Below are 14,417 nucleotides of genomic sequence, written 5' to 3'. Positions count from 1 at the left end.
AAAAAAAATTTGTAATTAGTACCGCAACTTTTTGAACAACAACTCTTCTTCAACAACTTCACAACTTCTTCTTCAAATAGTTGCAGCTGCCCCAAACAACCCCTTAATATGCGCCTAACATTGAATTTTCAGAAATATAGCTTTTTTTTTTAGAAAATGTATTTGAAAATTTATATAAAATCAAAATATATTCAATTTTATTACAACCTTATTGAGATTGATATTTCATCACTCAAAGATAAGATGGCCGCAACTATGGAATTCATCATTTTTTATTCATTAATATTAATACTTAATATTGATGTGAACTTCATCAATATTAAGTATTAGTAAACTAGCATCAAATACAAAAATGGCAATTAAACAATGATGTTATATAAATTGTGATTGATTCGGTTTTATTAAATCATTTTCAAACATTATTTGAACCATCAATCATACACAAACATATTTAAAATACAATTTTGATATGGTATGTACATCATTTGCACAAGATTCATACAAACATTATTTATAATGTTTTGACATGGTTCGAAAAGGCTTGAGTCAAAGTTTAAACTAATATATTGAACATGTAGAATAAATTCAGTTTTAAAATATATATATACAAAAGACGGTCATTCAACAATTATAACATATCAGTATGAGAAGAATTACATCATTACAAATATTTCTAAAATAACAGAGACACTTGTTATATTTAACCAAAGGAGATTTTACTTACATATCACTTCAAACATCATTATTTACATATTTCGCACCCTATAAGTTTCATTTACATATAAAACATCTAAAACCTTACTAATTTCTCAAAAAATTGGCACTTTATTGTACCTTTATTCCCCGCTCGTTAAAAACACAAGTTGATAGAGATCCTCGAATCTTCATTCTATTGAGAGGGCTTCATTTCAAAAGTGACACTCCGTTATATCTTCGTTCTACTCATTCATAACATTGTCTATTGTGCTTGCGCTTTGACAAGTTTATTCTATTGTAGTCGAACATTTTGCTTCTTTGGGGCTTTTCTCTTCTCTTCCATATGAACAATCATCATGAAAATTAAGCATGAGTTGAAATAAATGTCAATAAATTTTTGAAATAAACGAGCAGACAAAGAATATCTACTTTAAAAACTTCCTCTTAATACTAAAGATTCTTTCTCTCAACTTGTAATAAACTCAATGTGCTATGCCAAAAAACTAAGCCTGGAATACAATAATCATAATAAAACTAAATTTTTTTACTACCTTTTAATGGCTTGAGTATAACCTAGCCATGCACCCAACTTCTTTTTTGGGTCTACATCAGCTTTAGATAATATGATCTTGGCTTAAATTTGCATAGTTTATTGAATTTTAAAATGAGCTATTTGCTTTTTCTTAAAGATGGATGAGGTTGAATGAAATTTATTGGATCGACAAGTTCTGGGGGTTATTCGATTAACTCTGTCAAGATCCGCTGCACACAATGTCATCAAGGAAATAACTACTGCAGATCTCATGACAATGTACTAATCTCCAACTGAGAGATTTGTTAAATGTGGAGTCTTAGGTCCCAAATAAAAAATAAATAAAAAAGGAGAAAGCAACTACTCCGGCCACCCTTCCTCCATGTCATTTGGGGAAAGGATGCCAGGTCCCGCCACCATTTAAAGTGCAGTTGGTTTTGAATACAAGTGCTACCAGCCGTTCTCTACGTTTCTTCTTCACGGTTTCCTGTTAGCAAAGGTTGGCTTACGGGTAAAGAGAAGGCGGAGGCTTCTTTTTGCGTTGGTTCAAAAACAGGGGAATAGAATCGCATGCAATGCTCTGCGTTTCTCCTCTTTTATAATTTGACTTACGGTGAGGCATAAAGAAATAAATAGCAATGGCTTCTTCTATCCATTTTTTGTCTTATTCCTTCGAGTGGATCTCCGGGAGAGGGAGAGGGAGAGAGAGAGGGGGAGAGAGAGAGAGAGAGTGAGAGAGACTATTTCTTATAAGTAGACGTGATCAACGATGGTGTAAATCTTCGAGTAAGAAAATCTCTTTTGCAACTTTGTGAATGTAGTCAATTTGCTGAACCACGTAAATCTGTGTCTTTTTTTTTCTGATGTGAATTTTCTAATTCTATTTTTCGCTTTCATCATCGATAGTTTATATACCACAATACCCACCCCTAACTATAATTTAGTTTTCAACACTTCTTATGATTTAGACATATGCTAAGGAGGACTTGTCTCGAATTATTAACAATTATGTGAAATTTTATAATAAAAATATTAAGAAATCACTTAACTGGTGTCACGGGATTATGAACATTTTTTCTCTCAAAAACTTATACAAAACCTAGTTTAGTTTTCTGCCTATTAGGATTTTATAATTGTTACCTTAGTGCGTTTGACACTTTAAGCTAGATTCAAATGTTCAGTAAACTAGAACTTCCCCTCTTAGAAATATTTGACAAATTTCCTCGTGAGATCAATAACATACTCTTTATTAGTATATAACTTGATCGACATTTATACTTACATGATTAATCAATTGTTTCATGACAATTACATGGATCACATCAAAGTAAATGCTGTATATTCTTAATACTTATGAGTTGTTTGATTCTGTGTAAATGAAATGTAGAAATTTTATTTTTCTATTAAAACATCATATAATTTTTATAAGCTCGATATACTTAGTTTTAGTTATATAGTATTTCATTATAAAAATGAAACAAAATAATACATTATAGAATATATTTAATGTTTTATCAAAATTTCCACTTCCAGAATCATAGAATATATCATTCTGCATAATTCTCATAACAAGTACTCATAAAAATTGTTGTTTCAATGAAAAGAGGTAAAACAAATTTACAGCTAAGTCAAAAGTCAACTTCTAGAATTAGCAAAAGATAAATGTGGAGAACTTCAAAGGAAATAATTCTCATGCGGGTCTCCTACAAACCACATGTAATACCAATAGGAAGATTTACATCCATACCATTTAATTCCTATATATATTTACATATTTAACATATAAATTTCAATTTTTACATATATGCCACTTTACTCATGCATGAAAAATATGTATTTCGCCTTTTAAAAATTAAGATGATTGTATTTTTTATGTGATTTGAAATATTTAGATGATATAAATGTTAAAGGTAAAGTTTCAATGTTAGATTTGTAAATTCATAAGAATTGGATGGTGTGCATGTAAAAATTTACTTTTTACATTTATACTACCCAAAATCAGTACATAATGGAGGTTATATGGGTGTTATATCGACATTATATTCACGTTATATCCCTTATAACATTCATATAACCGACATGTAACTTACATCTAACCTACAGACATGTGAAAACAGAAGTGCATAACTTATTTTTAAGTTCAGGTAGGTTACAGATAGGCTATATAGAGATTATACAGAGATTACAAGGAATATAACGCGAATATAATGTCGATGTAACGACCATATAACTTCCATTATGTACGCAGCACTGCGTACGTCTTACGTACGCATATTTTTCCCCCCAAAATCACTCATATCACATCAAAAATCACTCTTTAACATTTAAAATGTGAACTGCACCATTTCATGTATAGTTAAACTGGCATGCATGTAAAAAATTGAAATTTGAGTGTTGGATGTGTAAATACATAGGAATTGAGTGGTAGGTATGCAAATGTTCATAAAATAAATAAATTATTAGACATTCAGAAGCATATGCAAATTAGAAAGCCGCATTAAAATAGCAAAATTATCATGTAATTTCATAAACATGTAACAACATCATGACACAAAAATGTTCTAAGAAATCCACAATTATTTCCACATAAATAAACATGTCATTAAGCAAAAAGATTAAAAAAAATCCTGCCATTTTTTAGGCATAAAACATACAATATAATTGATTTTTATCATAATTCATCATATGATCAACAAGTATTTAACCAATCAGCAACTTGTTCTCGTCCAAGAAAGTGTATGTAGGAACTTCCAAATTATACGGCGCCGGTCCCTTCCGAATCCTCCCAGAAATATCATAATGTGATCCATGGCAAGGGCAGAACCAGCCACCAAAATCACCAGCATTAGGCAGAGGGATGCAGCCCAGATGAGTGCACACACCCACCACAACAAGCCACTCAGGATTCTTCACCCTCGCAACATCTTCCTCGGGATCGCGCAGCGAAGTGACATCCACGCTGTTAGCCAGCTTGATATCGTTCTCGGTTCGACGCCTTATGAAGACCGGCTTTCCACGCCATTTCACGGTTACCGTTGAACCTGGCTCGATGCTGGAGAGGTCAACCTCTAGAGAAGCCAAGGCGAGGACGTCTTTGCTCGCCGACATGCTTAGCACGAACTTTAGAATGAACAGACGGAGTAACGAGGCGTATACGAATCGTCCGCCGGTTAGGACGAAATAGGCAAAAGCTCGCTTGCTGGGATCTCCGGGGGGATATCGTTCATGATTGTATTCGTCGTAGAGGATTTGTGAGGTCGGGTTCTTTAGAGCAGCGGTGGTGGGAGGGTGATCGGATAAGCCCACATCTTGATGTCTGGGGACTAGAGATTCAGTTGAGAATCCTGCAGGAAGCCTCAAGAAATAGAAGAGAATGAGTTTGGGATGAAGGAAAAAGATTTCTCATCTGCAGCCTGTTAGGATAACAAAAACTAACATCGAGAAGACGATAGATAAAAGCTGGTAAATACATGATAGAGTACAACAACAACAACAGAGCCTTCATCCCACTATGTGGGATCGGCTACATGAATCTTTTTTCTCGGTTGCATCCTATTTAGTGTCATATTTTCATTTAGTTCTAATAAATTAAGATAATTTTTTGTACAATAAGCCCAAGTCTTCCTAGGTCTGACTCTGACTTTCTTAACATAAGTTGAATCTAAAACATCTGCTCTCCTAATTGGATCATCAGAAGGTCGATGTTTAATGTGACCAAACCATCTAAGACGACTTTCTCTAATTTTGTCCGTCACTGGAGTTACACCAACCCTATCACGAATATACTCACGTCTAATGTGACCAAACCATCTAAAAATTATATTATGAAGTATGTTAAAAACAATCTAAATACATGATAGTAAATGTCAAAAATGATCCCTGGTTTTTTTAGGTGTATTCTAATCCCAGACTCTATTGTTAAATTTAATACCTCAACTCCATAAATTTTAGGGAGATTTACGCACACTACTCTTATGTATTTATATATTTAACACCTAAGCGTTCGTATGTACATGCATGCAGCTTGAATCTTTAACATTATATAAAAAATATTATCATCACCATCTTTTACAAATGAAATATACATTTTCATACATCGATTTACGACACCAAATTATTACAAGTGTAAATATGAAACCATGGGTGTTAGATATGTAAATACATAAAAATTGTGTAGTATGTATGTAAATTTCTCTAAATTTTAATTAAATTGGTTCTACTGTTAGATTTGATGTTTCTTTGGATGGAAATTGGTGAAGAGAAGTTCTAAATGAAGATGTTTGAGACTTCTTAGAGTCAAACTCATACTTAATATCATCTCAAGCTCATAAGATTGATCCAAAAAAATAAAAATAAAAATGCAAATGCCTCCTATAAAGCTCCGTTCACCAAATATGTCCAAACTTGATGATAGGACTAATTTGATTTCAATTTGCGGAGTTGGGGGGCTAAATTGAATACTTGAAAAAACATTGGATTAAAATGAACACACCTAAAAAATATAGAATTCATTGTGATCGTTTACTTTAATAGGTTAGATGCTGAAAATGATTATAACAGAACAAAATCAAACAATAAACAAAAGGGAACTTGATAAACATAAATTTCTTTGACTAACACCTATATGATTATCCGTAACACTGCACCAGAGAATGTGGAGTGTAAAGCATTGCGGCAAATGCTATGATTGCTAGCCATGTACACTGGGATGTAAGATGCATAAAAAAGAATTAAAAAACAAATACAAATTTATTATTCTTTTTTAAATGATGTTAAACTTACACCTCCATGTAGCAAATCCTTATGAAATGAAATATTAATAGGGATTGCAGCATAAAAGAGTTCCGTGCCGCTCGTGCATGAAAGTGAACAAATCGAGGCATATAGAAGTTCCATGCCGTTCTTGATCGTGGCATTAATAACTTATGTGCAGTTCTTGATCGATATTTTTTAGATTTTGATAATGTCGTACAAATTTGCAATAATAGTTCAAAGAAATTCTACCACATCGATTGGTTTCAATAATTCAAAAACCACGGTACCTCACCTAAGAACTCCCCTATTGGGTCAGACGAGCATGCAATTATTATGTTTGCATCAAATAATTGCTTTGGTTCATATAACCAGAGGAAGGATTAAATGAATAAATTACACTTCCCTCCAAGCAATTTATACAAAATAAGATGTTACTACAACATAATTTTTGGATTTTGAGTATCTCCTATTATTAGTATATTTTCTATTTTTAGTATCTTCTATTATTGATCTGTCATAATTTTTGTTTCCTTCTTTTATTATGGGAAGTTATGATGGATATTATTGTTTTCCCAATATGGGAGTCATCCTCCTCTATTTAAATTGTAATCATTTTTCTATGAAATTAAAAAGGAATAATTATTTTTCTCATCACAAAAACTAGTATTAGAGCCTTAATCTTGTCAGCATCTTCCGCTCGCGTTCTGTTTAGTGACCCCTCCCTTGCAGTCTCGATTAAAGCTCGTTGGGAAGGAAACAACCAGATCGCGAGACTCAGAGAACGGGATTGTAACATTCAAGGACCTTGAGACGTTCGTTTAAAGCTTGCTGAAAAAGCAATGACCGCATCATAACATTGAAAGGACCGATTGTGGCACAAAGGAAGGCATCGATCAACGACGATTGTGTATTATCCTTCCGCTCAGTCATCGTGATCTCGTCTTGATTAGAGCGATTAGAACTTGCGGCAAAAAGATCTCTCAATTTGAACAAATCAAGACATATAGAGTTCCATGTCGTTCTTGATCGCGACATAAAAAAGATCTGCACAATTCTTGATCGATATTTTTTAAATTCTGAGAATGTCATACAAATTTGTAATGATGGAGACATTTTAAAGAAATTCTACCACATCGACTAGTTTCAGTAATTTCAAAATCACTATACCTCACCCAACAGCTCCCCTATCGGGTATATTAGCTGAATATTTTCGTCAAAATTTACCACCTTACCTCTCAGTTAAAAAGCTTAATAGATACAATTATTTCGAGTGAGCACAATCTATAAAATTGGCGATCAGCGGGAGAAAAAATTGAGTATTTAACCAGAGAAATCCAAAAAATCTACTACTGCTAATGATCTGTATATTCCAAAATGACATTCCAAAAATTCTCTGGTAATGACATGGCCTATCAATTTTATGGAGTATTCCATATAAAAACCTCATCTATTTCTTCCCATTGCTCTAGATATCTAGGAGGTTGCTCAGATCTTGATTCAGAATTGATAATTCTTCACAATTTTTTGAGTTAAAAACTCAATTTTAGAAATCTAAATAAAATAACTGTGATGTTATTACATATTACAATGAGTTGGTAACATTATGATATGAGCTTAATCAATGCTATGATGACATTTGAGAGAATTCAAATGACTATGCTCGCCACAAGAAAAGAGATGAAAACGATCGAGTCTACAAATTCTTAGTTGGCCTTAATCAGAGTTTAGATAGGGTTCGAGGTCGAGTCCTTGGTAGAAAACCTCCACACCCTCAATTCAAGAAGTCTTTTTTGAAGTTAGACATGAAGAGTCCAAAAGAAAAATTATGTCGTACAACAACGAATCATTTGGTAACATTGAATAAGACAACTCGGCTCTTGTGTCAAAAGGTGCTGATAAGGACAAAGATGGGCAAAAAAAAAAAAAAGATGTGAGCATTGCAGAAAGTCATGACGCATAAAAAGAGATATGTTGAAAGCTTCATGAAAAACCTACAAATTAAAAATCAAAATCCAAGTGTGAATATTGAACTTATCAAGCCACTGCTAAAGAAACTAAGAAACTATATGCTAACTTGAATGCAATCTCTTTCACCAACCTGCAATTAAAGCACTTGCAAAAATTATTTCAATCTCCATTATTATCCCCGACTCTGTCTTACTCTTTAGTACAAAATGATAACTCTTTGTCCACTATACTCGGTGTTTTTCCTAATTTTCCTCATTTTTATATAATCAACTCTAACGCAACTGATCATATGACGGGTTCTAATTATTTTTCTCTTATAGACCTTGTGCAGACAATAAAAAAATCGAAATTGTCGATGGTGTTCTCTTAGTAAATGCCGAGATAGGAACAGTCAAACTCTCCTCGTCTTTAACCATTCGCAATATTCTCCATATTCCCTAACCTAACATGTAACATGTTGTCTATTAGTAAAATTGTTATTGATCATCAATGTCAAGCTAACGTCTATTATTCTTGCTGTGAATTGATCACGAAGATGATGAATGACAATCCTAAGGAAAAAAAATAGACTATTATTTTGAAGATGGACTTAACTCAAATAGACGATGTCAAAATACTGGTTTAAATTCTATTTATGTTTTTCAAGACAATGAAATTATGTTATGGCATTATAGATTAGGTAACCCTAGTTTTCATCATCTAAATTACTTATTTCATAAATTATTTCAGAATAAAAATATGTTGTCATTTCAATGTGTTGCTAATGTCATTTCAATGTGTTGCTAAACATTATCGCACATCATTTTCTCCACATATATAAAAACATACGACACCCTTTACTTTGATTCATAGTGATATCAAGGGTCCTTGTAAAACCGTTACTCTAAAAAAAAATAGTTGTGACTTTCACTAATGATCACACTACATTAAGTTGGGTTTATTTAATGAAAAAAAAAAGTAAGAATAATTGTCTAAAAACTTTACAACATGATACAAACCCAATTTCAAACAACCATTCAAATATTACAAATTGACAATGACTGAGAGTATTTCAAAAATACTTTGGGTCAATTCTTTATGAAAAAATGAATAATTCATCAAAGCTCTTGTACCGACACTCTACAACAAAATTAGTTATTTTAAAGGAGAAACAAGCGCCCAAAGAGGTACTCGGGCTTTGCTATTTACTAATCAGGAGCCTAAATATTTTTGTCGTGAAGCCGTTCTTATTGCTACATTTTTAATAAATAGAACACCCAATAAGATCTTAAACTTTCAAACACCTTTTGATAATTTTCAAAAAAAAAAAAATTCCAAAGAATCATCTCTCATCTTCTCTTCTCTAAAAATATTTGGGGGTACTGCTCATCATCAAGGAAAACTTGAACCTCGAGCCAAAAAATGTGTTGGTTATGCTTCTAGTCAAAAAGGTGCAAATATTTTGATCCCACTACTAGAAAAATATTTGTTACCATGGATGTCACATTTTTTTAACCTAAACCCTTTTTTTCACATCATCTTCAAGGGAGAGAACAAAACAAAGATTTGTCCACCAAATTTCAAACTTTTTTTCATATCGAAAACTCTCAAAATATTATATCCCAAACCTTGAGGGTTCAATCTAAAAATAGTAGCAAAATTTTATCAAGAGAAAATGCGTCAAGTCTTTTACATATTGAAATTCCTACAATGTCATCTCATGATGTTCATAACAAAGAAGAGACAAGAAAAAAACTACGACGGTGGTACCGCTTGATTTTATCTATTCGCAGAAAAGGACAACTTAAAAAAAAAGAATCTACGAATTTTTTGCACTGCCCAAAATCCACGAACCAGCCAGGAAATGTCCTCACTAATCATTTATCTATGTTCAAGCCACCTCATCTTCGAGTTCAGAGTCTTCTAGTCCTGGATATGAGCCTACTTTGAATCATGAGTCGAATGAGTTTAGTCATCTCATTGGGGAATTCTTACACCGAACATTCATTATCCCACCGTGTCCTATGGAAACCTTTCACACACTTTTTGTGCTTTTACCTCACAACTGTCATGTATGGAGATTCCAAGTACTATACCTGATACTCTGAAAGTCCCTTAAGTGGAAGAAGGTTATTTTCAAAAAGAAGAAAACTCTTGAAAAAATTGGCACATGAAAAGTGATTGATCTATCTAAGGGGAGAGACAATTGTTAGTTGTAATTTATAATCAAGTATAATTCTGATGACTCTCTAAAATGGTACAAAGCTCAATTGATCGTCAAAAACATATGACATTGCTTATTTAAAGATATTTGTTCTAGTGGCAAAACTCAACTTTGTAAGGGTTCTTTTGTCACTTGCAACAAATCTTGACTGACCCCTATAACAATTAGACATAAAAAATGATATCCTCGATAGGGACTTGGAGGAAGAAGTGTAGATAGATGCATCTCTGAAATTTATTAAAAAGTTTGGCAGAAAAGGTAAACTGCAAAAGCTCTTATACGGGTTAGAGCAGATACTGAGAGCATAGTTTGAGAAATTTACACTAATAGTTAAAGGTCAGAGTTAAGCTTAGGAGCAAGGAGATCACACAATGTTCTTCAGACATTCAAATGATGGAAAAATAGCCATGTTGATTATGTATATGGATGGATATTATTTTCGCAAAAAATGATGCATATTGAGATTAATTATTTGATGAATTCTCCATCATTTGTTTTTTGAAATTAAGGACTTAAGATCTCAAAGTTATTTTCTTGGCATGAAGATTGCTCGATTGAAGAAATGGATTGTTGTCTGCCAGAGGAAGTATTTTCTTCAAATCCTCAAGGAATCTGGGATCAGTGGGTGTAGACCTACAAACACTCCTATTGATTCAAATCAGAAAGTGAGAGATGGGAAGGAAGGTGATCCAGTGAATACAGTTAGGTATAAAAAATTGGTGGGAAAATTGATATACTTATCACATAAACAACCAGATATTGCCTTTGCTAGTGTTTGGTAAGTCAATATATACATTCACCTTATGAGAAACACCTTGAAACAGTCAACAAAATTCTCAGATATCAAAAAAAAAAATCAGGTAAAGACTTACTCTTTCAAAAGACCACACAAATAAACATAGAAACGTACACTGATACAAATTGGGCAGACTCAGTTATTGACAAAAGATCAACTTCTGGGTAATGTACCTATGTGTGGGAAAACCTAGTTACAAGGCGAAGTAAGAAACAAAATGTTATTGCAAGGAATAATGTTGAGGCATAATATAAGGTTGTGGCTAATAGAGTATGTTAGATGTTATAGTTGAAAAGAATTTTTGAAGAGCTGCAGAACTTGACAAACATGTCAATGAAGTTATACGGTGACAATAAAGCAGCCATAATCATTACAGAAAATCCTATGCAGCATGATCACACAAAAATGAGGAGATAGACTGTCACTTCCTAAAAGAGAAGATTGATTGTGGAGATATTTGTATGTCATTTATCCCAACAGCTAAACAAATGGTGAATATCTTCACCAAAGAATTGTTCAAGCCTAGTTTTGAGGTTTTTGTACGCAAGTTGGACATGACAATTATCTATACACTAACTTGGGGGGTGTTGGATTTTGAGTTATCTCATATTATTATTTTTTTTATCTTTAGTATCTTCTATTATTGGTATGTCATAATTAGTATTTTCTTTTTTTATTATGGAGATGTATGACAGATATTATTGTTTTCTCAATATGGGAGGCATCCTCCTCTATTTAACTTGTAATCATTTTCTATGAAATTGAAAAACAATAATTATATTTCACTCCCATAAACTACAATAATCATATGATAATTTTACATTAAAACACCAATGACTCATAAAACTTGAAGAAGAACTAAAAATAAACAAGTATCGACAAAAACAGGTACATCAACACGTTCTACTAAAGAAATAGTGAATGCTTACTATATCATTTTAAAGATGAAGCATCCTAAGATTAGTAATTAGTAATAGTATATAACTCAGTATCTAGTAAAAGAATCTTAAGAGGTAAATCAACCTAAAAGAGAATGTTTTTAGATTCTAGAATAAAATCAAATATGACAATTGATGTGATCAATGATCATAAAAATATCATGAACTAGAAGAAACACAATTTTCTCATCAATTTCCTGAAATTTTCCCACTACTCAATCACCTGTAGCTATTTCCCTAATCAGCCACGCAATGTCTCAAGCGGGATTTACAAGCATGCCACGTAATTTTTATGTACTCATATACTAACATGTAAACTTTGATATTTACTTGTATGACACTTTATTGTCTCGATCACATCGAAAGATAGGCATGAAATGTTGTGTTTCACTTTATCAAAAGTTAATATTTGTAAAATGTTGTATGTGATTTAATGATTTGAAAGTTATATAAGTAAATATCAAATTTTAGGTGTTATATATAAAAATGTCTAAGATTCATGTGGTAAGTACGTAAATATCAAATGTTACATATAATATCAACAATCAAATCAGACATATTGCATCAAATTTATGGACAATTAGATTGGTAGAACCAAGGCCCAAGAAATCTACGAAAGGTTTCAAGAAAAAGCGAATAGACTACTGAACGGGGTGCACCGCATCCTGAACACAACAAGGGGAAATGCCTGAACCAATGGTGTTTATAATGCCTTTGCCCGTAATTTCAAAATGGCATTTGCCCATTAATATGGAATCCATTTGAAAGATTTAGACTTTCAGTTCTCAAATCATTTACAACTCCCATACTCAATCAATTTGCAAGTCATTTAACTGCTCTTCTCAGAAAGAAGAGCTAATCCCTTTCAAAATAGTGTAACCTTCTAGCATATTTATGCTACGTACATTCAAGAGGTGGCAAACCTCTCAAAACTGTTTTGGCTGATTGAACTTCAAAGCTTCACCAACCTAGACATAACATCATCACCTTCAATGTTAAGTTATACGGTGACAATAAAGCAGCCATAATCATTGCAGAAAATCCTGTACAGCATGATTGCACAAAAATGTGGAGATAGACTAACACTTCATAAAAGAGAAGATTGATTGTGGAGATATTTGTGCGTCATTTATCCCTACAGCTCAACAAATGGCGGATATCTTCACCAAAGAGCTGTTCAAGCCTAGTTTTGAGGTTTTTGTACGCAAGTTGGACATGACAATTATCTATACACTAACTTGGGGGGTGTTGGATTTTGAGTTATCTCATATTATTATTTTTTTTATCTTTAGTATCTTCTATTATTGGTATGTCATAATTAGTATTTTCTTTTTTTATTATGGAGAGGTATGACAGATATTATTGTTTTCTCAATATGGGAGGCATCCTCCTCTATTTAACTTGTAATCATTTTCTATGAAATTGAAAAACAATAATTATATTTCACTCCCATAAACTACAATAATCATATGATAATTTTACATTAAAACACCAATGACTCATAAAACTTGAAGAAGAACTAAAAATAAACAAGTATCGACAAAAACAGGTACATCAACACGTTCTACTAAAGAAATAGTGAATGCTTACTATATCATTTTAAAGATGAAGCATCCTAAGATTAGTAATTAGTAATAGTATATAACTCAGTATCTAGTAAAAGAATCTTAAGAGGTAAATCAACCTAAAAGAGAATGTTTTTAGATTCTAGAATAAAATCAAATATGACAATTGATGTGATCAATGATCATAAAAATATCATGAACTAGAAGAAACACAATTTTCTCATCAATTTCCTGAAATTTTCCCACTACTCAATCACCTGTAGCTATTTCCCTAATCAGCCACGCAATGTCTCAAGCGGGATTTACAAGCATGCCACGTAATTTTTATGTATTTATATAGTAACATGTAAACTTTGATATTTACTTGTATGACACTTTATTGTCTCGATCACATCGAAAGATAGGCATGAAATGTTGTGTTTCACTTTATCAAAAGTTAATATTTGTAAAATGTTGTATGTGATTTAAAGATTTGAAAGTTATATAAGTAAATATCAAATTTTAGGTGTTATATATAAAAATGTCTAAGATTCATGTGGTATGTACGTAAATATCAAATGTTACATATAATATCAACAATCAAATCAGACATATGCATCAAATTTATGGACAATTAGATTGGTAGAACCAAGGCCCAAGAAATCTACGAAAGGTTTCAAGAAAAAGCGAATAGACTACTGAACGGGGTGCACCGCATCCTGAACACAACAAGGGGAAATGCCTGAACCAATGGTGTTTATAATGCCTTTGCCCGTAATTTCAAAATGGCATTTGCCCATTAATATGGAATCCATTTGAAAGATTTAGACTTTCAGTTCTCAAATCATTTACAACTCCCATACTCAATCAATTTGCAAGTCATTTAACTGCTCTTCTCAGAAAGAAGAGCTAATCCCTTTCAAAATAGTGTAACCTTCTAGCATATTTATGCTACGTACATTCAAGAGGTGGCAAACCTCTCAAA

The 14,417-nt window shown here is 32.5% G+C and overlaps 1 protein-coding gene across 1 annotated transcript in view; it reads right to left on the bottom strand.

Moving 5' to 3' along the window:
• Window positions 1-3,808: 3,808 nt before the first annotated feature.
• LOC110033452 (cytochrome b-c1 complex subunit Rieske-4, mitochondrial-like) overlaps window positions 3,809-14,417 on the bottom strand; it is an 18,649-nt gene continuing 8,040 nt past the window's right edge. The window contains exon 2 of the mRNA XM_020737435.1: window positions 3,809-4,572. Coding sequence (XP_020593094.1) covers window positions 3,929-4,572 — 644 coding nt within the window. The 3' untranslated portion in view covers window positions 3,809-3,928. The remainder of the gene's footprint in view (window positions 4,573-14,417) is intronic.

The sequence above is a fragment of the Phalaenopsis equestris genome, unplaced genomic scaffold, assembly GCF_001263595.1.
Source record: "Phalaenopsis equestris unplaced genomic scaffold, ASM126359v1 Scaffold001187, whole genome shotgun sequence".
NCBI lineage: Eukaryota > Viridiplantae > Streptophyta > Magnoliopsida > Asparagales > Orchidaceae > Phalaenopsis > Phalaenopsis equestris.
Note: the sequence above shows the minus strand (reverse complement) of the source record. Positions and strands in the feature narration are given on the sequence as shown.